The sequence below is a fragment of the Pristiophorus japonicus genome, chromosome 10 (genome assembly GCF_044704955.1).
Source record: "Pristiophorus japonicus isolate sPriJap1 chromosome 10, sPriJap1.hap1, whole genome shotgun sequence".
In the NCBI taxonomy this organism is placed as follows: domain Eukaryota; kingdom Metazoa; phylum Chordata; class Chondrichthyes; family Pristiophoridae; genus Pristiophorus; species Pristiophorus japonicus.
Genome location: NC_091986.1, coordinates 198,764,319 through 198,790,101, shown reverse-complemented (window position 1 = coordinate 198,790,101; position 25,783 = coordinate 198,764,319). Strand labels below are relative to the sequence as shown.

General features: G+C 43.9%; 1 protein-coding gene across 6 annotated transcripts in view; it reads right to left on the bottom strand.

Moving 5' to 3' along the window:
- Positions 1-1,934: 1,934 nt before the first annotated feature.
- The window catches only part of nipa1 (NIPA magnesium transporter 1), a 39,500-nt gene continuing 15,651 nt past the window's right edge, over positions 1,935-25,783 (bottom strand). For 4 of the 6 annotated variants that reach the window (XM_070892468.1, XM_070892473.1, XM_070892472.1 and 1 more), the window contains 2 exons: positions 22,308-22,468; positions 18,933-20,449 (listed from right to left, as the gene is read on the bottom strand). In XM_070892468.1, coding sequence (XP_070748569.1) covers positions 19,938-20,449; positions 22,308-22,468 — 673 coding nt within the window. In that variant the 3' untranslated portion in view covers positions 18,933-19,937. Of the gene's footprint in view, positions 1,988-17,541; positions 18,337-18,932; positions 20,450-22,307; positions 22,469-25,783 lie in introns of those variants that run through there. The other 2 variants (XM_070892470.1, XM_070892469.1) reach the window with 2 other exon arrangements.

The following is a 25,783-nucleotide window of genomic DNA, read 5'->3' as shown; positions in this document are numbered from 1 at the left end:
GAGGATGTTTCCAGTAGAGTGGACAAGGGAGAACCAGTTGATGTGGTATATTTGGACTTTCAGAAGGCTTTCGACAAGGTCCCACACAAGAGATTAATGTGCAAAGTTAAAGCACATGGGTTTGGGGGTAGTGTGCTGACATGGATTGAGAACTGGTTGGCAGACAGGAAGCAAAGAGTAGGAGTAAATGGGGACTTTTCAGAATGGCAGGCAGTGACTAGTGGGGTACCGCAAGGTTCTGTGCTGGGGCCCCAGCTGTTTACACTGTACATTAATGATTTAGACGAGGGGATTAAATGTAGTATCTCCAAATTTGCGGATGACACTAAGTTGGGTGGCAGTGTGAGCTGCGAGGAGGATGCTATGAGGCTGCAGAGCGACTTGGATAGGTTAGGTGAGTGGGCAAATGCATGGCAGATGCAGTATAATGTGGATAAATGTGAGGTTATCCACTTTGGTGGTAAAAACAGAGAGACAGACTATTATCTGAATGGTGACAGATTAGGAAAAGGGGAGGTGCAAAGAGACCTGGGTGTCATGGTACATCAGTCATTGAAGGTTGGCATGCAGGTACAGCAGGCGGTTAAGAAAGCAAATGGCATGTTGGCCTTCATAGCGAGGGGATTTGAGTACAGGGGCAGGGAGGTGTTGCTACAGTTGTACAGGGCCTTGGTGAGGCCACACCTGGAGTATTGTGTACAGTTTTGGTCTCCTAACTTGAGGAAGGACATTCTTGCAATTGAGGGAGTGCAGCGAAGGTTCACCAGACTGATTCCTGGGATGGCGGGACTGACATATCAAGAAAGACTGGATCAACTGGGCTTGTATTCACTGGAGTTCAGAAAAATGAGAGGGGACCTCATAGAAACATTTAAAATTCTGACGGGGTTAGACAGGTTAGATGCAGGAAGAATGTTCCCAATGTTGGGGAAGTCCAGAACCAGGGGACACAGTCTAAGGATAAGGGGTAAGCCATTTAGGATCGAGATGAGGAGGAATTTCTTCACCCAGAGAGTGGTGAACCTGTGGAATTCTCTACCACAGAAAGTTGTTGAGGCCAATTCACTAAATATATTCAAAAAGGAGTTAGATGAAGTCCTTACTACTAGGGGGATCAAGGGGTATGGCGAGAAAGCAGGAATGGGGTACTGAAGTTGCATGTTCAGCCATGAATTCATTGAATGGCGGTGCAGGCTGGAAGGGCCGAATGGCCTACTCCTGCACCTATTTTCTATGTGTCTATGTTTCTATGTGTCGATTCTGTACTTGAACCTGTTTTGCCGACCAATTTTTGATTCGAACCCACCTGTGCCAGATCACTTTTTAATGCACTGAAGTTAACTGGAGGAGGGCTAAGTATTTTTATGCATGATTGTTCCTTGTCCTTTTCCATAACTATTCTAATCCTGATGTTGTAATCACTGTTCCCCAAATGCTCTCCTACTGAAACATGCCCCACTTGATAACACAGAACCAGATCCAGCACTTCTTCCTTCCTCGTTGGGCTGGAAACACACTGATCAAAAAAGCTCTCTTGTATACAATTTAGGAATTTCTTCCCCTCTTTGCCCTTTACAATGCCAGTTACTATTCCAGTCTACGCTAGGATCATTGACGTCTCCTATTATCACTACTCTGTAGTTCTGGTATCTTTCTGTAATTTGCCTGGAAATTTGCTCCTCTATATCCTTCCCACTATGTGGTGGTAAACACCCAGTAGCTTAAAAGCTGCTTTATTAGAAACATAGAAACATATTCTGGTAACATCCTTAATTTTAACCAAATTGTGGCCCAGATGTTGCGGTCAGTGGCAAAGGAATAGTACTTACCTTTGACTTCAATAAAAACTGCCCACAAAGCTTTAGCAGGCTCGAGAGCACAGACTTCCTTTATTCCGGTGTCAGTTTGAATTTGACGTCCTCTACAGGAGATCCCAGGAATATGGCAGGCAGCAGGCGGACTGATCAACCAATCAGATTGAAGAATTCTCACATTGCAGGGAATATAAAATCACATTTAAATAATTGTACAGAAAGCAAAATAAAGATTGGGACATACACATGGGATTAAGGGAGAAACTTCAATAACAAAACACAAACTTTAAAAAATAGTGTAATTTTAAATTTTTTTTAAATCTGCAACATTTAAATTTTCTTCTGAAGGAATGAGTCTCCACATTTGTAAAATTAATTTTTCAAGGCCAGAGAGGTTGTTCACCAGTAATTATGACTTAGTACACCGTTAAAAACTCTCTAACTCCTGACTGAGGCATAACTTTTTCCATCGGTCTTTACAGCAAGAATAATGGGTAAATAGTTTTAAGTTCATGCTAAATCAGTGATTTCTTTGCTGATTCCATCTGGGAAGACTGCAACAGCGCATCCTGTGGAGGAGTAGGGTATCTCTGACAGCAACTTCCTGATTTTTACATTTAACTGTGCATGTGTGGACGCCAGAAGTTGCTGTCAGTTTTACCGTGTAGTAACGGCGCACGCCGACAGCCTCACCATTATTACTGCCTCAAATTCCAGCCACTGCCTTTGACCCCCTCAACTACATCATCCCTCTTCAGTGTTATAATAGATCCTTTGATCAATACTGCCATCCACCTCCTTTTTTCCTTCCCTACCTTTCCTGAATACCTTGTAGTGAGGAATATTAAGTTCGCAATCCTCTCATTCTTATTGCCACAATATCATACTCCCATGTGACGACTTATGCTTTGCAGCTCACCAACCTTATTTACATCACATGCATTTACACCCATGCACTCCAAACCCATCTTAGACTGCCTCGCATTTTCCTCTGTCTAATCCATTCTATTTCTGAAGTATTCTTTACCTTAGTGCACAGAGGACTGGGAGAGACAAATATTACTAATTCAGTCCGATTGTCCAATATTTGCTACAGTAGTAGATTATCACTGTTATGTATGTTTGCTTGTATTGTTATATGATGTTTGTAACAGTGAATGTACCTTACACTGTACACACCTTACTGTACACTAGAGGGTGCTGCTGCTGGAGACCTAAGGGTTATCTACACATTGCGGGTAACCCAGTATAAAAGGGAGCTCACAGCTTGGTGTCCTCACTCGAGGAGCTGCAAATAAAGGACAACAGTCCACACAGTTTAAGTACCATACCCTGCCTCGTGGAGTCATTACCAAAGGTGCCGGCATACACTACAATCACATCCATATTAGACTGGTGTTATACTGAATAATTGATAAATAGAAACCATACTGTCTATTACTCAGACAGACAACTTATTTTCCATTGTGTTACAGTGATCAGTTAATTGTTCAGTATAAAAATTGTTTTAGCTATCTTTGGTTAACATTTTGCTAAATAATTCTATATATCAGAATAATGTAAATACAAAATGAACCAGTTCCTAATGAAACTACGCTAAATCTTTCAATTACTGTAGAGTACAATAATAACTTACATTTCTAGCCATAAGAGTTCATTATAACCACATGCAAACAAACGGTACAGTACTAACTGAACAAGATTAATGGAAAAAGACAGAAGAATAAATTATTTATAATTAATGAACAGGCAAAGGCGTGCCAGACGTCTGATGTCAAATTGAGATCCCATCTGTCTGTTCCAGCGGACATTAATAATCCCACTGCATTATTCATAGGGAAGCCACTGTGTTCTCATTGTCCTGGTCAGTCTTCCTCAGTCAGTAGCCTGATGATTATGGCAGTGGACTAGCAGCCTATATGCTGTGAATTCAAATCCCACCATCACAATTTGTGGCGTGCACGAGGAAAAATTGACCATGAAAGCTGCTGGATGGTTATTAAAAACTCAACTGGTTCAATAATGTCCCTTTGGGACGGGAACCTGCCACCCCTACACATGACTCCAGTCCTGCAAAATGTGGTTGATTCAATGCCTTCTGACATGGCATCATAAGATATCCATTTAAAAAACAATCACTACAAAAGTGAACAATGAACTAGGCATTGGATCAGGCAATCTTAGCCCAGTAGATCCTATAAAGTCCTCCTCACCAACATCCGGAAGATCGAAGTTGGGAAAGCTGCTCCGTTAAAGGATGGTTCTTAATATAGGATTAGATGTTCTATCAATTCCTAAACATCAATAAGGTTCTTGAAAGTTTGAGGTCAAGTATTCATAGATTTATTAAATATATTGTCATACACTTAAAGTACTTACAACCACACTGATGGGTTGGGTCAGTTCTGAGCTCAGTATTCAGGTTGATCGAACTCTTTGAATCCAAATTCTCATTAGTCTGCCACTTTTTATACTTTTCTACTACTTGACAACCAACATGTCTGCTACGTTACATATTTGTACCAAAAGTTACCTCCTTATATTTGCTGCTTCTTCTTCTTAGGCAGTCCCTCAGAGTCGAGGATGACTTGCTTCCACACTAAAAATGAGTTCTCAGGTGACTAAAGAATCCGATGCGGGACCTACAGTCTCTGTCACAGGTGGGGCAGGCGATGGTTGAAGGGACATTGGTTGAAGGGGTGGGTGGGTGAGGTGCTTGGGTTGTCGAGTGCTCCTTTCACTGTTTGAGCTTGGCCTCCGCTTGCTCCCGGTGAAGAGACTCGAAGAGTTCGGTGCTTTCCTGGATGCTTCTCCTCCACTTTGAGCGGTCTTGGGCCAGGTATACCCAGGTGTCGGTGGGGATGTTGCACTTTTTCAAGGAGGCTTTGAAGGTGTCCTTGAAGCGTTTCCTCTGCCCACCTGAGGCTCGCTTGCCATGTCGGAGTTCTGAGTAGAGCACTTGTTTGCTACACTTAATCCCTGTTCGGCCATGAGTTTTCCTTAACTACAAATTACTAAACTAAATGTACTTTTGTGTCAGCTGTGGCTCAGCGGGTAGTGTTATATATGTGGACTTGTATTTACTCTGTACAGCCACCAGAGGGCTCATTCCCCAGAGTCCCAAGGGATCCCATAATCCCTTGGGAGCACAGGTATTTAAGAAGGCTTCACAGGTTGGAGAGGCACTCTGGAGACCTGCAATAAAAGACTAAGGTCACACTTTACTTTGAGCTCACAGTGTTCAGTCTGACTCTTTCTCCATACACAACAACTGGTGACGAGCTACAGATAGCTAACCCAAAGATGCAGAGAACAGTGGGCATCCTGGTGAAATTTTCGGAGGGAGATGATTGGGAAACTTTTGTGGAGCAACTCGACCAATACTTCGTGGCCAACAAGCTAGTTTGGGAAGAGAGCGCTGCCAAATGTAGAGCGATCCTCCTCACCGTCTGTGGGGCACCAACGTATGGCCTCATGGAGAATCTGCTCTCTCCAGTGAAACCCATGGAGAAATTGTACGACGATTTGTGCACACTGCTCCGAGAGCATTTGAACTCGAAGGAAAGCATTCTTACCGGTTCTACACCTGCAAAAGGTCTGAAGGCCAGGAAGTTGCGAGTTATGCTGCCAAGCTGAGACGCCTTGCAGGACATTGCGAATTTGAAGGACATTTGAAGCATATGCTCAGAGACTTTTTCGTACTTGGCTTTGGCCACGAAACCATACTTCGCAAGCTTTTGACTGTAGAGACCCCAACCTTGAGTAAGGCCATAGCGATAGTCCAGGCGTTCATTGCCACCAGTGACAATACTAAGCAAATCTCTCAGCACACAAGTGCCGCTACAAGTACTGTGAATAAAGTGATGTTATTTTCGAATCGTAACTTACAGGGCAGGTCACACATACCTGCAGCTACACGTCCGCAGATGTCTCAGAGTCCACCATCAAGGGTGATGAATGCAAGGCCATTAACACCTTGTTGGTGCTGCGGGGGTGATCATCGTTTCCATTCATGCCGATTCAAAGGATACGTTTGCAAGGGCTGTGGAACAATGGGACACCTCCAATGAGTGTGCAGGCGAGCTGCTAAGCCTGTTAAACCTGCAAACCACCACGTTGCAGAGGAGGACAGATCCACGGAGGATCACTACGAACCAGAGCCTCAGATAGAGGAGGCAGAGGTACATGGGGTGCACACATTCACCACAAATTGTCCCCCGATAATGCTGAACGTTGAACTAAATGGACTCCCTGTGTCAATGGAGCTGGACACAGGCGTGAGCCAGTCCATCATGGGCAAAAAGACTTTCGAAAGGTTGTGGTGCAACAAGGCCTCAAGGCTAGTCTTAACTCCAGTTCGCACGAGACTAAGAACTTACACTAAAGAACTGATTCCTGTAATTGGCAGTGCTACCATAAAGGTCTCCTACGATGGAGCGGTGCACAAGCTACCTCTCTGGGTGGTACAGGGCGATGGTCCTATGCTGCTCTGCAGGAGCTGGCTGGGAAAGATACGCTGGAACTGGGACGACGTCCGAGCGCTATCGCCCGCTGACGACACTTCGTGTGCCCAGGTCTTAAACAAATTTCCTTCGCTGTTTGAATCAGGCATTGGGAAATTCCAAGGAACAAAAGTGCAGATCCACCTAATTCCAGGGGCGCGACCCATCCATCACAAGATGAGAGCAGTACCGTACATGATGAGAGAAAGGGTAGAGATCGAGCCAAACCGACTGCAACGAGAGGGCATAATTTCACCGATTGAGTTCAGCGAGTGGGCCAGTCCTATTGTCCCAGTCCTCAAGGGAGACTGCACCGTCAGAATCTGTGGTGATTACAAAGTAACTATCAATCGTTTCTCCCTGCAGGACCAATAGCCATTACCAAAAGCCGATGACCTCTTTGCAACGCTGGCGGGAGGAAAGACATTCAGGAAGCTGGATCTGACTTCAGCCGACATGACACAGGAACTGGAGGAATCATCGAAGGCCCTCACCTGCATCAACACGTAAAAGGTCTTTTTGTTTTTAACTGATGCACATTTGGAATCCGATCAGCAGCGGCGATATTCCAGAGAAACATGGAAAGTTTACTGGTCTGTCCCGCACACCGTGGTCTTCCAGGACGACATCTTGGTCACAGGTCGGAACACAGTCGAGCACCTGCAGAACCTGGCGGAGGTTCTTAGTCGACTCAACCACATGGGGCTCAGGTTAAAACGCTGGAAGTGCGTTTTCCTGGCGCCTGAAGTGGAGTTCCTGGGAAGGAGGATTGCGGCGGACGGCATCAGACCCATCAATGCGAAGACGGAGGCAATCGAGAACGCACCGAGGCCACAGAACGTGACGGAGTTGCGGTCGTTTCTCGGACTCTTGAACTACTTTGGTAACTTCTTACCGGGTCTCAGCACCCTGCTAGACCCACTGCATGTCTTACTACAAAAAGGGGGTGAATGGGTTTGGGGCAAAAGTCAAGAAAATGCCTTTGTAAAAGCGGGAAAATTGTCATGCTCAAACAAATTGCTTGTGTTGTATGATCCATGTTTGGTACTAGCACGTGATGCATCATCATATGGCGTCGGGTGTGTATTGCAACAAGCTAATGATTTCGGGAAACTGCAACTGGTTGCTTATGCATCCAGGAGTCTGTCTAAGGCCGAGAGAGCCTGCAGCACGATTGAAAAAGAAGCATTAGGGTGTGTCTATGGGGTAAAGAAAATGCATCAATACCCGTTTGGGCTAAAATTCGAATTGGAAACTGACCATAAGCCACTCCTTGTTTTCCCGAGAGTAAAGGGATAAATACCAACACATAAGCCTGCATCCAGAGATGGGCGCTCATGTTGTCCGCATACAACTACGCCATCCGCCACAGGCCAGGCACAGAAAACTGCGCCGATACTCTCAGTAGGCTGCCATTGCCCACCACGGGGGTGGAAATGGCGCAGCCCGCAGATCTAGCCATGGTTATGGAAGCATTTGAGAGTGAGCAATCACCCGTCACTGCCCGGCAGATCAAAACCTGGACAAGCCAGGACCCCTTATTATCTCTAGTCAAAAGCGGTGTGCTTCACGGGAGCTGGTCCAGTGTCCCAGTGGAAATGCAGGAAGAGATAAAGCCGTTCCAGCGGTGCAAAGATGAAATGTCTATACAGGCAGACTGTCTTCTGTGGGGTAATCGAGTAGTGGTCCCCAAGAAGGGCAGAGGCACCTTCATCAATGACTTCCACAGTACCCACCCAGGCATCGTAATGATGAAAGCAATAGCCAGATTCCACGTGTGGTGGCCCGGTATTGATGCGGACTTAGAGTCCTGCATTCACAGATGTAATACATGCTCACAGTTAAGCGATGTACCCAGGAAGGCGCCGCTAAGTTTATGGTCTTGGCCCTCCAAACTGTGGTCTAGGATGCACGTCGACTATGCAGGCTCGTTCTTGGGTAAAATGTTCCTTGTGGTTGTAGACGGGTACTCCAAGTGGCTTGAATGTGAGATAATGTCGGCTAGCACATCCGCTGCCACCACTGAAAGCCTGTGGGCCATGTTTACCACACACGGCTTACCCGATGTCCTGGTGAGCGACAACAGGCCATATTTTACCAGTGCTGAGTTCAAAGAATTCATGACCCGTAACAGGATCAAACATGTCACATCTGCCCCGTTTAAACCAGCATCCAATGGTCAGGCAGAGAGAGCAGTGCAAACCATCAAGCAAGGCTTGAAGAGGGTAACTGAAGGCTCACTGCAGACTCGCCTATCCCGAGTCCTGCTTAGCTACCGCACGAATCCACACTCACTCACTGGGATCCCACCTGCTGAACTGTTCATGAAAAGAACATTTAAGACAAGGCTCTCGTTAGTTCACCCTGATCTACATGAACAGGTAGAGAGCAGGCAGCTTCAGCAAAGTGCATACCATGATAGCGCAAATGTGTCACGCGAGATTGAAATCAATGATCCTGTATTTGTATTAAATTATGGACAAGGTCCCAAGTGGCTTCCGGGCACTGTCATGACCAAAGAGGGGAGCAGGGTGTTTCGGGTCAACCTTTCAAATGGACTCATTCACTGGAAACACTTGGACCAAATCAAACTCAGATTCATGGACTACTCTGAGCAACCCACCTTGGACCCTACCTTTTTTGGTCCCCCAACACACACACCGACATCACGGTTGACCATGCAGCAGAACCCATCATCCACAGCAGCCCAGCAGGGACCAACACACCAGGCAGCCCAGCAAGGCCAGCTACACAGCAGCCCAGCGAGAGCCCAACAAATGATTCCACAACACCAGCTTTCACACTGAGATGATCAACCAGGGCAAGAAGTGCACCAGATCGACTTACATTGTAAATAGTTACACTATTGACTTTGGAGGGAATGTTGATATATATGTGGACATGTATTTACTCTGTACAGCCACCAGAGGGCTCATTCCCCGGAGTCCCAAAATCCCTTGGGAGCACAGGTATTTAAGGCTTCACAGGTTGGCGAGGCACTCTGGAGACCTGCAATAAAAGACTACGGTCACACTTTACTTTGAGCTCGCAGTGTTCGGTCTGACTCTTTCTCCATACACAACAGGTAGCATCCTCGCCACGGAGGCAGAAAGTTGAGGATTCAATTCCCACTCCAGAGATTTGAGCACAAAAATCTAGGCTGACACTACAGTGCAGAGGGAGTGCTGCCATCTTACGGATGAGATGTTAAACCGAGGCCCCTTCTGCTCCCTCAGGTGGACATAAAAGATCCCATGGCATTATTTTGAAGTAGAACAGGGGAGTTATCCCTGGTATCCTGCCCAATAATGATTCCTCAATCAACATCACTAAAATGAATTATCTGCTCATTATCACATTGCTGTTTGTGGGAGCTTGTTGTGCACAAATTGGCTGCCGCGTTTCCTACATTACAACAGTGACTACACTCCAAAAAGTACTTCATTGGTTCTAAAGCACTTTGGGGCATCCTGAGCTCATGAAAGGCGCTATATAAATGCAAGTCTTTCTTTTTTACATCACTAAAATTACAGATTATATGAATAATAGGTAATTTAACAATACTTGGATTGATGGGTGAAGCTGTAAACATCTCGCTTCCCATTTTCTCAGGCTCCTTGTCGCTTGCTCGTGGTTGCAAGACCATTCTAATTTCTGTACTCTGTCTCGTGGTTCATGCCATGATAAAAATGAAGGTATTTGTTCGCCTTTCTCTCTCTCTCTCCCGTTCTTTGGCAGAAAACCTTTTTGCTTGTGATTCACCAAGAGCTGAAGTTAGAACTCCATGTTTTAACCTTTTCTTACCCATCTCTCCTTACAATTCCAGAGTGTTCAAGCAACAGTTTGACATAGATGTAATTCAGTGAGTACGACTATCAGCGAAGATCCCAGACTCCTCTATCTCTATCACCATTGCTGGGTATATCCTGTCCCAGTCGTGTATAGTTGGTGATTTGGCTCGGGAGTCCTCAACATGGACTCCATGAAGCATCATATCATCATGTGAAATGAGGCCAAGTAAACCTCCTTATGACTGCTACCTATTGTCGCGCCCGCCCCTACTGATTAATCAGTACACCTCGTGTGGAACATCACAAGGAAGCAAGAGCACTTACAATACTCGGGGTAGGGGACGTCAATTGCATCATCACTGTTTGAAAGAATGGAGGATAAAAATATGTGGAAACAGGACAGCCACATAGAATTAGGACTACTGCTTTTGTGAAAGATAAACACCAGACTAGTTAGACCAAATGGCCTGTTTCCATGTTATAATACCAGTGTAATTCTACGATATAATTGGAAAATTGGGCAGGTGATGGGAGAACCAACATATGGGAATAACCTACTTTACCTCATCCTCACCAACCTGTCATAGACATGTGTGTCCACAATAACATTGGTAGGAGTGAATACTACACAGTCCTTGAAGACAAAAGTTTCATCTTCCCAGGAAGGGCATCGTCTACTGTATAGCGTGGGACAGACCCAGGATAGATGTCGCAACCCAAAACTGGGCAGCCACAGATACTGTGGTCCAGCAGCAGAATTATACACCACATGACTCAACATATCCCTCACTCTTCCTTCACTAACAATGCATAGAAACATAGAAAATAGGTGGAGTAGGCCATTCGGCCCTTCGAGCCTGCACCACCATTCAATAAGATCATGGCTGATCATTCCCTCAGCACCCTTTTCCTGCTTTCTCTCCATATCCCTTGATCCCTTTAGCCGTAAGGGCCATATTTAACTCCCTCTTGAATATATCCAATGAACTGGCATCAACAACTCTCTGCGGTAGGGAATTCCACAGGTTAACAACTCTGAGTGAAGAAGTTTCTCCTCATCTCAGTCCTAAATAGCCTACCCCTTATCCCAAGACTGTGTCCCCTGCTTCTGGACTTCCCCAACATCGGGAACATTCTTCCCGCATCTAACCTGTCCAGTCCCATCAGAATCTTATAAGTTTCTATGAGATCCCCTCTCATTCTTCTAAATTCCAGTGTATAAAGGCCCAATTGATCCAGTCTCTCCTCATATGTCAGTCCCGCCATCCCGGGAATCAGTCTGGTGAACCTTCACTGCACTCCCTCAACAGCAAGATCGTCCTTCCTCAGATTAGGAGACCAAAACTGAACACAATATTCCAGGTGAGGCCTCACCAAGGCCCTGTACAATTGCAGTAAGACCTCCCTGCTCCAATTCTCAAATCCCCTAGCTATGAAGGCCAACATACCATTTGCCTTCTTCATCGCCTGCTGTACCTGCATGCCAACTTTCAATGACTGATGAACCATGACATCCAGGTCTCGTTGCACCTCCCCCTTTCCTAATCTGCCACCAATTCAGATAATATTCTGCCTTCGTGTTTTTGCCACCAAAGTGGATAACCTCACATTTAACCATATTGTACTGCATCGGCCATGCATTTGCCCACTCACCTAACCTGTCCAAGTCACCCTGCAGCCTTTTAGCATCCTCCTCACAGCTTAGTGTCATCTGCAAACTTGGAGATATTACACTCAATTCCTTCATCTAAATCGTTAATGTATATTGTAAAGAGCTGGGGTCCCAGCACTGAGCCCTGCGGCACTCCACTAGTTACTGTCTGCCATTCTGAAAAGGACCCGTTTATCCCGACTCTCTGCTTCCTGTCTGCCAATCAGTTCCCTATCCACATCACTACATTACCCCCAATACCATGTGCTTTGATTTTGCACACCAATCTCTTGCGTGGGACCTTGTCAAAAGCCTTTTGAAAGTCCAAATACACCACATCCACTGGTTCTCCCTTGTCCAACTCTACAAGTTACATCCTCAAAAAATTCAAGATTTGTCAAGCATGATTTCCCTTTCATAAATCCATGCTAACTTGGACTGATCCTGTCACTGCTTTCTAAATGCACTGCTATTTCATCTTTAATAATTGATTCCAACATTTTCCCCACAACTAATGTCAGGCTAACCGGTCTATAATTCCCCGTTTTCTCTCTCCCTCCTTTTTTAAACAGTGGTATTACATTAGCTACCCTCCAGTCCATTGGAACTGATCCAGAGTTGATACACTGTTGGAAAATGATTACCAATGCATCCACTATTTCTATGGCCACTTCCTTAAGTACTCTGGGATGCAGACCATCAGGCCCCGGGGATTTATCGGCCTTCAATCCCATCAATTTTCCTAACACAATTTCCTGTTTCTCCACGTTCCCATTACTATCAATGAGAATAACCCCCTAAAACACAGAAACACAACATAATAAATAAAAAAAACACATCACATATTAAAAATTAATTGAAATTAAAGTTAATTAAATGTTTTAGAAAAAATATGATTTTTTTTTAATATGTTTTTTTTTTAAATAGGGTTTAAAATAAATTACCTTATGGACAGGATTTTTACTCTAAAAATGTGTATTTAAATTTAATTTTTATATGTTTTAAAACTCTTAAGCTGGTAAAAGTAGGCTATGCGCCTGCTTTTACCAGGCGTAAGTTACAAGGATATTCGCTGGGCAAATAGCCCAATCTCACCTGCGCGAATGTCCTTCCTGCGGGATCTGTCAAGCCAATCTTGACAGATTGGAAAACTGGCTTTTGCGAGGCCTCGCCGGGTGCGTATGTATTCCGTACGGACCCAGCAAGGCCGGGATTTTACCCCCAATATCCACGCTCTCCACCACTGACACACTATGGCTGACGTACAGGATGCACTGCAGCAACTTGCAAGTTGCACAACCCCCTGTCACTGAGAAGGACAAGAGCAGCAACATCATGGGAACAACTTTACTTCCAAGTCACTTGGACATATACCACTGTCCTTCATTGTTACTGGATCAATGAATTCCCTATCTAACACTATCATAGGAGTGCCATCAGCACAAGGGCTGCACCAGTTCAAGAAGGCCCAACACCACTTAGGAATGGGCAATAAAAGCAGGCTCATCAACATCACCCGCACAACTTTTATTTATATAGCGCCTTTAACATAGTAAAACGTCCCAAGGTGCTTCACAGGAGTGTTATAAGACAAAGATTTGACACCAAGCCACACAAGAAGAAATTGCGGCAGATCAAAGGTAGGTTTTAAGAAGCATTTTAAAGGAGGTTTAGGGAGGAAATTCTAGTGCTTGGGGCCTAGGCAGCTGAAGGTATGGCCACCAATGGTGGAGCGATTATAATCAGGGATGCTCAAGAGGGCAGAATTAGAGAAGCGCAGATATTTCAAGGGGGTTGTGGGACTGGAGTAGATTCCAGAGGCGAGGCCATGGAGGGATTTGAAAACAAGGATGAGATTTTGAAATCGAGACGTTGCTTAACCAGGAGCCAATGTAAGTCAGCGAGCACAGGGGTGATGAGTGAATGGGACTTGATGCGAGTTAGGACATGGGCAAAGAACTGAAACAAAGCTATCTAAAATAAAACATTGACTGCTTATGTGTCCCAGTTGTTTGTGGGACACAGCTGCCACAGAATGGCTGCCACATTTGCTTCCGTGTTTACACCACAAAAAAATAATATTGTGTGAAACGCTTTGAGACGTACAGTTAGGGTTTCCACTTCTGATTGCTGTTCAGTGACCTCTGCTGGACAATGCGGGCAAGAACAGGACCTATCGCGGCTGTGATGGCCGCCAACCATTCCCTGCAAAAAAGCATTGCATGCTTGAACAATTCTCTGCAAAAAGAAATTTCTCCTAACCTCCCTCCCCACTCTGTGACAGTTTCAAAATTGATAGCCCCTCATCCCCAACCAGAGGAACTAGTCTTTCTCCTATTCACCCTATCAAAACCATTCAAATTGTAAAAAACTATTATTTTTCCAATTAAGGAGCTATTATATTCTAACAGTTCCATACATACACATAGTATATACAATCTGTTATTGACTCATTTGTTCGTCTATTGTTCAATAAATTAATTTGGTATTTAAAAAAAATAAGACTCACCTACAAGAATAGCTTAATATGCAAGCCTAGATATCGAGAGTAATGAGGATGGCGAAGACCCAAAAACATGAATGGCTTTAACACTTTTCCCTCTGTAATTAATTCTCACAAAGAAAGGACTCAGTATTACCAGCACAACATATGAATATTAATGTTTATTACAGGATTCATGTTGAAATACGGTATTTTAAAGCAGTTTTAAAAATACAGGTTAAACCTCCCTTATCCCGCACCATTCCCGGCCACCGGGTGGCGCATGCGTAGAACTCTGACATGAACAAATTGAAGTCCTTCCTCACTGCCAACTCCCGCAATCGCTGGCCTGACCTCGTGATCCACCCCCCACCCCACGATCTCTCTGCCGCACTCTCAGCCCCAAGCCAGCCAGCCCCGGTATCCCCTGGCTCAGTACCTGTACCATCCAATTTAATGTGACCTCCCCTCGTCCGGCAAAATCCCTTATCCGGCACAGGCCAGGTCCCGAGGATGCCGGATAAGAGAGGTTCAACCTGTACATACTTTTCCATTCAGTGCTATAAAACACACATGTATTACATGCGCACATCTATTTAATAGATTGTTTTACTTTCAGTTACAGTCTGAGATTCTTTTCACAACAGCAGCCCTGATGCAGAATAATTAAAACTTCTGCGATGCAATTAAAATTATACCTACTTCAGTTTCAAAAATCATCGCACTCTTAATTCAATTTCACAAAACTTCAAATACTCCATTAATTCCAATGCAAGTGGAAAATTCTCTCATCACAAAAGCCCCGATGTACAATTTGCCATTTTAAAATTATTTATTCGTTCACGGGATGTGGATGTCACTGGCAAGGCCGACATTTATTGCCCATCCCTAATTGCCCCTTGAGAAGTAGGTGGTGAGCTGCTTTCTTGAACCGCTGCAGTACGTATGGTGAAGGTACTCCCACAGTGCTGGCTTTGTCAAAGTGGTTTGGTACAACTGAGTGGTTTGCTAGGCCATTTCAGAGGGCAGTTAAGAGTCAACCACATTGCTGTGAGTTTGGAGTCACATGTAGGCCAGACCAGGTAAAGATGGCAGATTTCCTTCTCTAAAAAGGACTTTAGTGAACCAGATGGATTTTTCTGACAATCCGATAGTTTCATGGTCACTATTATGGTACTAGCTTTTTATTCCTGATTTTATTTAATCTACTTGTAGTAGATTAAAAGATATTTTCAAGTTTAATACATCCCACATAGAAGAACTTAAGCTGAATTATTAAAATAAATACTTCAGGATACTAAATATTTGATCAAGTTTTGAATGCCAGTTATAAAAAAAATTTAAAAGTCAGGAAAACTGATAAAAAATGGCAGCTCACTATAAAATCCTTGAAAACAAAAGGGTTATTCAGAAGTGTCATTTTGGAATTTTCAAAAATGCAAAAAATCAATAAGGCCCGTTGTGCAGAGCTAACCAAACAAAATTATTCACATCCATCATTTTGAAAACCACTGGTTAAAGAAGCAACAGTAAAATGAACCCTGTTATAGTGTATTCACCCACTTTAATACTATCCTCCCAGGGGATTTGCAGGATTTTGCGGAGACATCTTTGGTGGTATTTCTTCAGCGATTTGAGGTGCCTACTCTATATGGTTCACGTCTCTGAGCCATACAGGAGGGCGGGTATCGCTACAGCGCAGTAGACCATAAGCGTGGTGCCAGATTTGAGGGCCTGATCTTCGAGCACTCTCTTCCTCAGGTGACTAGCATCGAAGCACTGACCACTCGACCAGCTCCATTGGGCGGGCCACATTGTCTGCATGCCTGACACAAGATTCCCAAAGCAAGCGTTCTCCTCTGAACTCCTACATGGCAGGTGATCCTCAGGTGGGCATAGGAAACATTTCAAGGACACTCTCAAAGCCTCCTTGATAAAATGCAACATCCCCACTGACGCCTGAGAATTCATGGCCATAGACTGCCCTGAGTGGAGGAAGAGCATCCGGGCAGTGCGCTGAGCACCTCGAGTCTCATCGCCGAGAGCATGCAGAAAACAAGCGCAGGCAGCGGAGGGAGCGTACGGCAAACCAGACTCCCCACCCACCCTTTCCTTCAACCACTGTCTGTCCCACCTGTGACAGAGACTGTAATTCCCGTATTGGACTGTACTGAGAACTCACTTTTAGAATGGGAGCAAGGCTTCCTCGATTTCGAGGGACTGCCTATGATGACTCTGGATCAGTTCCTATCAAGTGGAGGGTAGCCAATGTAACCCCACTTTTTAGAAAAGGAGGGAGAGAGAAAACAGGGAATTATAGACCGGTCAGCCTGCCATCAGTAGTGGGTAAAATGATGGAATCAATTATTAAGGATGTCATAGCAGCGCATTTGGAAAGAGGTGACATGATAGGTCCAAGTCAGCATGGATTTGTGAAAGGGAAATCATGCTTGACAAATCTTCTGGAATTTTTTGAGGATGTTTCCAGTAGAGTGGACAAGGGAGAACCAGTTGATGTGGTATATTTGGACTTTCAGAAGGCTTTTGACAAGGTCCCACACAAGAGATTAATGTGCAAAGTTAAAGCACATGGGATTGAGGATAGTGTGCTGACATGGATTGAGAACTGGTTGTCAGACAGGAAGCAAAGAGTAGGAGTAAATGGGTACTTTTCAGAATGGCAGGCAGTGACTAGTGGGATACCACAAGGATCTGTGCTGGGGCCCCAGCTGTTTACATTGTACATTAATGATTTGGACGAGGGGATTAAATGTAGTATCTCCAAATTTGCGGATGACACTAAGTTGGGTGGCAGTGTGAGCTGCGAGGAGGATGCTATGATGCTTCAGAGTGACTTGGATAGGTTAGGTGAGTGGGCAAATGCATGGCAGATGAAGTATAATGTGGATAAATGTGAGGTTATCCACTTTGGTGGTAAAAACAGAGAGACAGACTATTATCTGAAGGGTGACAGATTAGGAAAAGGGGAAGTGCAACGAGACCTGGGTGTCATGATACATCAGTCATTGAAGGTTGGCATGCAGGTACAGCAGGCGGTTAAGAAAGCAAATGGCATGTTGGCCTTCATAGCGAGGGGATTTGAGTACAGGGGCAGGGAGGTGTTACTACAGTTGTACAGGGCCTTGGTGAGGCCACACCTGGAGTATTGTGTACAGTTTTGGTCTCCTAACTTGAGGAAGGACATTCTTGCTATTGAGGGAGTGCAGCGAAGGTTCACCAGACTGATTCCCGGGATGGCGGGACTGACATATCAAGAAAGACTGGATCAACTGGGCTTGTATTCACTGGAGTTCAGAAGAATGAGAGGGGATCTCATAGAAACGTTTAAAATTCTGATGGGTTTAGACAGGTTAGATGCAGGAAGAATGTTCCCAATGTTGGGGAAGTCCAGAACCAGGGGTCACAGTCTAAGGATAAGGGGTAAATCATTTAGGACCGAGATGAGGAGAAACTTCTTCACCCAGAGAGTGGTGAACCTGTGGAATTCTCTACCACAGAAAGTTGTTGAGGCCAATTCACTAAATATATTCAAAAAAGGAGTTAGATGTAGTCCTTACTACTAGGGGGATGAAGGGGTATGGCGAGAAAGCAGGAATGGGGTACTGAAGTTGCATGTTCAGCCATGAACTCATTGAATGGCGGTGCAGGCTCGAAGAGCCGAATGGCCTACTCCTGCACCTATTTTCTATGTTTCTATGATGATGACGTTAATATAGAGGAAATTGAACTAAACAGCTTTCAGAGGTTATTAAATTAGAGACAATAATCAGGATGTCTTGCATTCAGTGCACTTTGGCCTCCATAAATCAAGGGAATTAACAATGGTAGACTTTAATTTGTACCTTTGGGAGAACCAATACTGCAATCACATCATAAAACAACCCAAGCTTTCATTTTCCAGAGAATAGTGGACCTCTGGAACAGGCTGCCGTCTTGTGCAGTGGATGCTGATTCGCTGAATTCCTTCCAGCGAGAGCGAGACCTGTTTCTGGCTAGGGCGGAGATCACCTCTTACAGAGGTAGGTGCTGCAGGGAAATCAGGGCCAAACAGATCTCTTGGACTAGTTTTCAGCACCTAGATGGGTCAGAGGAATTTACCAGATTTATTTTTCCCACAAATTTTCCTGGGTTTTTTTTAAATCTGTTTTTTCACCTCTCCCAGGTCATCACGTGGTTTTGGGTACTAGGGCGGTGAGTATATATTGTGATATGCAAGGTATCATAATTGTGTGGGGCAGGCTTGATGGACCAGAGGGTCTTTACCTGTCTATCATTGTTCGAATGCTCGTAAGCTATTTAAAAAAAAGATTAATTGCGAAGATAGCGGGGCGGATAGGTTGATAGTGTCGGCACTATTTGCACATCTCAATTCTGACTCCATTTCCCAAGCAGTGCACACCTTGGTGCTGCAACCACACATGGAAGTTAGGACTAGCTGGATGGAGAATATGCTGGTAATTTAAAAATTACTCACAGCTTATGTGGAATGAAATACAATAAGCTGCATTCAAAAATAGTTTCAATCCTACAGCAGAAAATCACAATAGCATTAGTCCTGTTCCCAAAAACACAACTTTAAGTTGCACCTGCAGCTTTTATTTAACTATGTGGAGCAAGTTATATACATATATTTTTTTATTAACTTAAAAAAAAATCTACAAAATCCTATTTTTAAAAAAAATCCATGTAAACTCATTTTAACTCTCAAAATGATAACTGTTTACAATCTTCCAATTTCATTGAAGATTTGAGGAGTTTTACAACACTAATTGTTAGTTTAATCCTTTGATCTGCATTCCCACTAAGGATCAATCCTGATAAAAATGCTGGTTCCAGGCCTCTGCCGGTGATACTCTGATGTTCCACTGGGAGCTGTGCAAACGCAGTATGTGACCTGGCTGCAAATTTTCCCGCTGAACCTGGTTAAACACATGCTCCAACTTGTGCATTTTCCGAAGATACAGATGACAATTCAGTGCTCAAAAGATGAACAATTCATTGCCGCTATTTAGTGGTTACAAATACAGTGCATGAAAGCAATTAATTATAATAAAAGCATCAGTTTTCAAAGGAGCAGTGTGTGACCGGCAAGCATAGCAAACAGAAACTGGAATATAAGGAAAAAAAAACAATGGAAGTACATGACACATTAAGAAATTCCCTTTTAGTCTTTATAAAACAGTGTTATTGCCCAACTTTCTGTTGTGTGTCATAATCCTGAACAATTTCCTGCTCGGCAGTGACTCGAGGTAACAATCCAAGTGCAGTGTAGCTAGAGTGCCGGGACGTGGGTCTCTGCCTGTGATTTCTCAAATGTTTAACGTGTCACATGGGCAGTTGCGAAGTGGAAGTTAGTTATTACCAGGACCAATACTTCTATTAAAACTATGAGTCCTACTGCTTCTACTAGATGCTGACATAGCCCTAACTCCTGAGCACACTTCCTAGCGTTCTCTCAACGGACAGCAGGTGAAGGATAGTGAATAGGCACAGAAAAGCAGGTCTGATGAGGGCCACAAATGAAGGGGAAAGTGAGTCACATTAACCATATCAAGTACATGAAAAAGGGTTAAATATGTTGCAGCGTCCATTTTCCGTGTTCTAAATGTCCCACAATATTCATTGCTGCATAAGTACTTACTGAAATACAGCGATGAGTCAGCAAGTTCGTATGTTTCAGTGTTTCTTTGAAGTGATTTTTCTCAAGTCACTGACAGAGATGTTGAAATCCTTGAAGACTTGCAAGAGGATGATCCCAACAGAAACACTGATAAATCCACAGAGCATCCCAAGAAAATCCACAAACCCAACATCACTCCACTCTCGAAAGAGGATGGCGGATGCCAGTATGACCAAAACTGTGAAAACCACGTAATATATAGCACTGAAAATGGAGGAATCAAAGTATTGTAATGCCTTATTAATGTACATAAACTGAATGAGAATACTGCAAGTCAGTGTTACCAACAGGATGATAAAAAGGCACAGGGCTCTTCGACTTGACGGGTTATCACTAAATGCGTCTTGAGCCGCTAAGCCGATGCCTTTACTGCTGGGTACAGTAAAGGTGCCCAGTAATGAACAAATGCCAATGTAAACCATGACATTGGTGGTGCCATGCGAAGGCGCAATCCAGAAGATAAGGAGGATGAGAAGTACTAGAATAACACAGATGTAAGCAAGAAACACTGTAAAAGAATTATTTTGAAAGACAAGTCAAAATTGTTTTTAAAAAAAATAACCACTTTTCATTCTTCCATCCCCAATATGCAAATATTTTGCTGGTATCACAACAGACCTTTAATATTTCTAGCGCAGACACAATGGCCAAGTGGCCTTGTTCTGCGCTATACACGTCTAGGATTCTATTGCCTGATGATGCACGATTCTCTGATTGAGGGCTGACTGGCTGCACCAGTGCCCTCAATAACACATTAGCAAGTACAGCAGAAAACATGGTACAAGTTTAGTCATGCTCGGATTTTCTCTCCTTCGGTGGGGAAGATACAGTCTGGATCTTATTAGACAGACACAGCTGTGATTAAAAAGCAAAATCACAAGGGACAACCCACGAACTCACACCCAACTTAAAAAAAATAAACTCACCCGGGATTTAAATGCTACTTGCACACAAGTACAGCAATGCACGTACCTGCCCATGACATGCATTTTTTCCATTATAAGCCTTGCACATTAATTGCACCACACTAAGCAATATGAAAGATTATGGATTGCTTCAAATGTGAGAAATCTAGTTGAAAGGACAAGGCCCACATTGCAGGATACTATGAAGGCGGAAAAAAGTAGGAGAAGGGACGATGGAAATAAAAATGCAATTCTTAGGCTAAAAACAAACAAATAAATACCAAGAAAGATAAGGGATCATGGGCTAGAATTTCCCCAGCCTAATGCACGTTTTAATGTGATTTTATTGCGTTAAAAGTACTTTTTTGTTCTTAAAATGAAGTGCACAAAATTCCCCAAACTTTAAGAATGGTGGTTTCAAAATATCGGCAAAAAGCGAATCGCCAATGTGCAACGTGAAAAAAACTGCACCGGCTACGTTTGGTCATTTGGTGAACCCGTTGTCGGATGAAAAAAAAAAAAAAAATCGCACAAGCCTCAGAAACGTCAGTAAATTGGAAGACCTTGACAAAAGGTAAGTTGAAGTTTTTATTTTTTAATTCTTTTGCAGCGATTACATAGTTAAGGGTCTTGTAAATGTTTAGTGATTTTTTGCAATTTTTTTTGTGTTTTCCCCCCTCCCAGGGTCTGTATTTTAGGCGTTGATAGGCCTCGGGCTAAAGTTGGCGAGATTGCCATTTTTAACACGAATCATCGAGCCACGCCGTTTTTTTAACGACAGGCGCATTTTGTGGCCAAATTTACCCCCTAAAAAAAATGGCACCATTTTTATTCATTAAAATTACGTTATTTATCAAATAACGACAGCTGGGGAATTTCTAGCCGAGATTTGTGATGCTTATTATAATGAAGTTGAACACTGGCGAGGTCCTAATAGATTGAAAATAGGCTAACATTTAGTGCCATTTTCAAAAATGAGTGACAAACATACCCAAGCAAATTAGAGACCCAATAGTATTAAATCCCTTCCCGGTAAAACAACTGAACCAACTATCAGAGTAAGATTAAGTATTAGCTGTATAATTATAACCCAGAAATAGCAGCCAACAGGAATGTAGAAGGGAAAGATCCTACCCGACTACCCTCTGATGGTTTCAGGAAATGATAGCTTAAGTGAATCGTGAAAAGCCTCACAACATGGTATGACTGCATTTCCAAAAAAGCATTCTAGAAAGTTCTGCATGAAAAGCTACTATTCAAAGTTAAAGCTGTGGGGATTCAGGGTAAAATTTTAAAACGGGTTAAAGAAAAATTGGCTGAAGGGTAAGATACAGGTTGGAGGAGTTATATCAGGTAGTGGGAATTGCTGACTTGGGGTGCTCCAGTGATCGTGTTGGGGCCCTCCCATCCACTCTTTCCAATTTGCATTAATGACATAGCACTGCATTTACTCAAATGTACCTGGGTCTGCTAGTTTCTCTTCCAATTGCACCCTCGATGTTATATTCTCAGTTTTGGGAGCATGAATGAGCAGTACAATTGACCCTGCACAGCTGAGAAGACATCCTAGTTTTCCCAACAAGTTTAGCTTCTCCTGCAACATATAGGAAGCCAAGAGTGACCTGGAAAGACAGATCGGGATAAAAAAAGTACGGGGCAGGTGAACGAAAAGGAACATTTATTGTATACACACACACATATATATATATATATTTTTTTTATTCGTTCCTGGGATGTGGGTGTCGCTGGCAAGGCCAGCATTTATTGCCCATCCCCAATTGCCCTTGAGAAGGTGGTGGTGAGCTGCCGCCTTAAACCGCTGCAGTCCGTGTGGTGAAGGTACTCCCACAGTGCTGTCAGGGAGGGAGTTCCAGGATTTTGACCCAGTGACGATGAATGAACGGCGATATATTTCCAAGTCACGATGATGTGTGACAGCATATATGTGTACACACATAAAAAACGTATTTACTACAATATGAATAGTTGTACAGCATGTCACCAAAGCAAATCACTAGATTCCTATCCTATTATTATGAGTTCTAAACAGCTGCTTCCCAAGTTCTTTGTAGTACATGCATTCCACTGGATTCATACTTACAATTATTTCCAATTAGAAAGTTGGAGAGCAGGAACTGGATTTAGAATTGCCAAAAATATAAACATTAAAATCGGGATTGTCTGAGAATTTGGGTGCTCGATCTCAAGAAAAACTGAACATTTGTGAGTTTGGTGAGTGGGTGAGTTCGGACAAACGAGGGTGGCTGGTGCTGTTTTGTCTTGTTTTTCCTACCAGTGCTGACACTAGAGCAGCTGATAAGGAGTGCGAGAGTAGGAGTCGGAGGCCCAGAGACCAGCCCAACCAGTTGCAGACAAAGATAGAGGGGTGCGAAATCAAGAGGTGACGTCACAGCCAAGCTGGTAAGTGGTTGGCTGTTCGACCGGTAAGTATAAATCTCTTTTAGACTGACTTTTAGATTGGTTTAATTGGCAGCGAACTAAGTAGTCGCTGTTTGGTGTTTAAATAAATTTTAGTAAGTAAATTAATTTAAGGGTTAAGTCATGGCAGGAGAGCTCGGACCCGTGTCATGCTCCTCCTGTGCTATGTGGGAAGTCAGGGACGCTTCCAGTGTCCCTGACTACTATGTGTGCGGGAAGTGTGTCCAGCTGCAGCTCCTTACAGACCGCATGATGGCACTGGAGCTGCGGATGGACTCACTCTGGAGCATGCGCGATGCTGAGAATGTTGTGGATAGCACATTTAGTGAGTTGGTCACACCACAGGTAAGGGTTAGGACAGATAGTGAATGGGTGACCAAGAGACAAGGCAAGAGCAGGAAGGTAGTGCAGGAGTCCCCTGCGGTCATCTCCCTCCAAAACAGATATACCGTTTTGGATACTGTTAGGGGAGATGACTTACCAGGGGAAGGCACCAGCAGTCAGGTTCATGGCACCGTGGGTGGCTCTGCTGCACAGAAGGGCGGGAAAAAGAGTGGGAGAGCTATAGTGATAGGGGACTCGATTGTAAGGGGAATAGATAGGAGTTTCTGCGGTCGCAACCGAGACTCCAGGATGGTATGTTGCCTCCCTGGTGCAAGGGTCAAGGATGTCTCGGAGCGGCTGCAGAGCATTCTGGAGAGGGAGGGTGAACAGCCAGTTGTCGTGGTACATGTAGGTACCAACTATATAGGTAAGAAGCGGGAAGAGGTCCTACAAGCTGAATTTAGGGAGCTAGGAGTTAAATTAAAAAGTAGGACCTCAAAGGTAGTAATCTCTGGATTACTACCAGTGCCACGTGCTAATCAGAGTAGAGGGAGCAGGATAGTTAGAATAAATACATGGCTTAAGCAGTGGTGCAAGAGGGAGGGATTCAAATTCCTGGGACATTGGAACCAGTTCTGGGGGAAGTGGGACCTGTACAAAAGGGACGGTCTGCACTTGGGCAGGACTGGAACTGATGTCCTGGGGGTAACATTTGCTAATGCAGTTCGGGAGTGTTTAAACTAATATGGCAGGGGGATGGGAACCTATGCAGCGAGATAGGGTGAAGTAATATGGAGTCAGAAACAGATGGTAGAAAGGTAAAAAGCAATAGTGGAAGGCCGAGTAAACAAAGGCAAGAAATAAAAAGGGCCACACTACACCATAATTGTAAAAAGGACAAAGGGTGTTAAAAAAAACAAGCCTGTAGGCTTTGTGTCTTAATGTAGGGAGTATCTGTAATAAGGTGGATGAATTAACTGTGCAAATAGATGTTAACAGATATGATGTGATTGGGATTATAGAGACATGGCTCCAGGATGATCAGGGCTGGGAACTCAACATCCATGGGTATTCAACATTCAGGAAGGATAGAATAAAAGGAAAAGGAGGTGGGGTAGCATTGCTGGTTAAAGAGGAGATTAATGCAATAGTTAGGAAGGACATTAGCTTGGATGATGTGGAATCTATATGGGTAGAGCTGCAGAACACCAAAGGCCAAAAAACGTTAGTGGGAGTTGTGTACAGACCTCCAACAGTAGTAGTGATGTTGAGGAGGGCATCAAATAGGAAATTAGGGGTGCATGCAATAAAGGTGCAGCAGTTATCATGGGTGACTTTAATATGCACATAGATTGGGCTAACCAAACTGGAAGCAATACGGTGGAGGAGGATTTCCTGGAGTGCATAAGGGATGGTTTTTTAGACCAATATGTCGAGGAACCAACTAGGGGGGAGGCCATATTAGACTGGGTGTTGTGTAATGAGAGAGGATTAATTAGCAATCTTGTTGTGCGAGGCCCCTTGGGGAAGAGTGACCATAATATGGTGGAATTCTACATTAGGATGGAGAATGAAACAGTTAATTCAGAGACCATGGTCCAGAACTTAAAGAAGGGTAACTTTGAAGGTATGAGGCGTGAATTGGCTAGAATAGATTGGCGAATGATACTTAAGGGGTTGACTGTGGATGGACAATGGCAGACATTTAGAGACCGCATGGATGAACTACAACAATTGTACATCCCTGTCTGCCGTAAAAATAAAAAAGGGAAGGTGGCTCAACCGTGGCTATCAAGGGAAATCAGGGATAGTATTAAAGCCAAGGAAGTGGCATACAAATTGGCCAGAAATAGCAGCGAACCCAGGGACTGGGAGAAATTTAGAACTCAGCAGAGGAGGACAAAGGGTTTAATTAGGGCAGGGAAAATGGAGTACGAGAGGAACATTAAAACGGACTGCAAAAGCTTCTATAGATATGTAAAGAGAAAAAGGTTCGTAAAGACAAACATAGGTCCCCTGCAGTCAGAATCAGGGGCAGTCATAACGGGGAACAAAGAAATGGCAGACCAATTGAACAAGTACTTTGGTTCGGTATTCACTGAGGAGAACACAAACAACCTTCCAGATATAAAAGGGGTCAGAGGGTTTAGTAAGAAGGAGGAATTGAGGAAAAT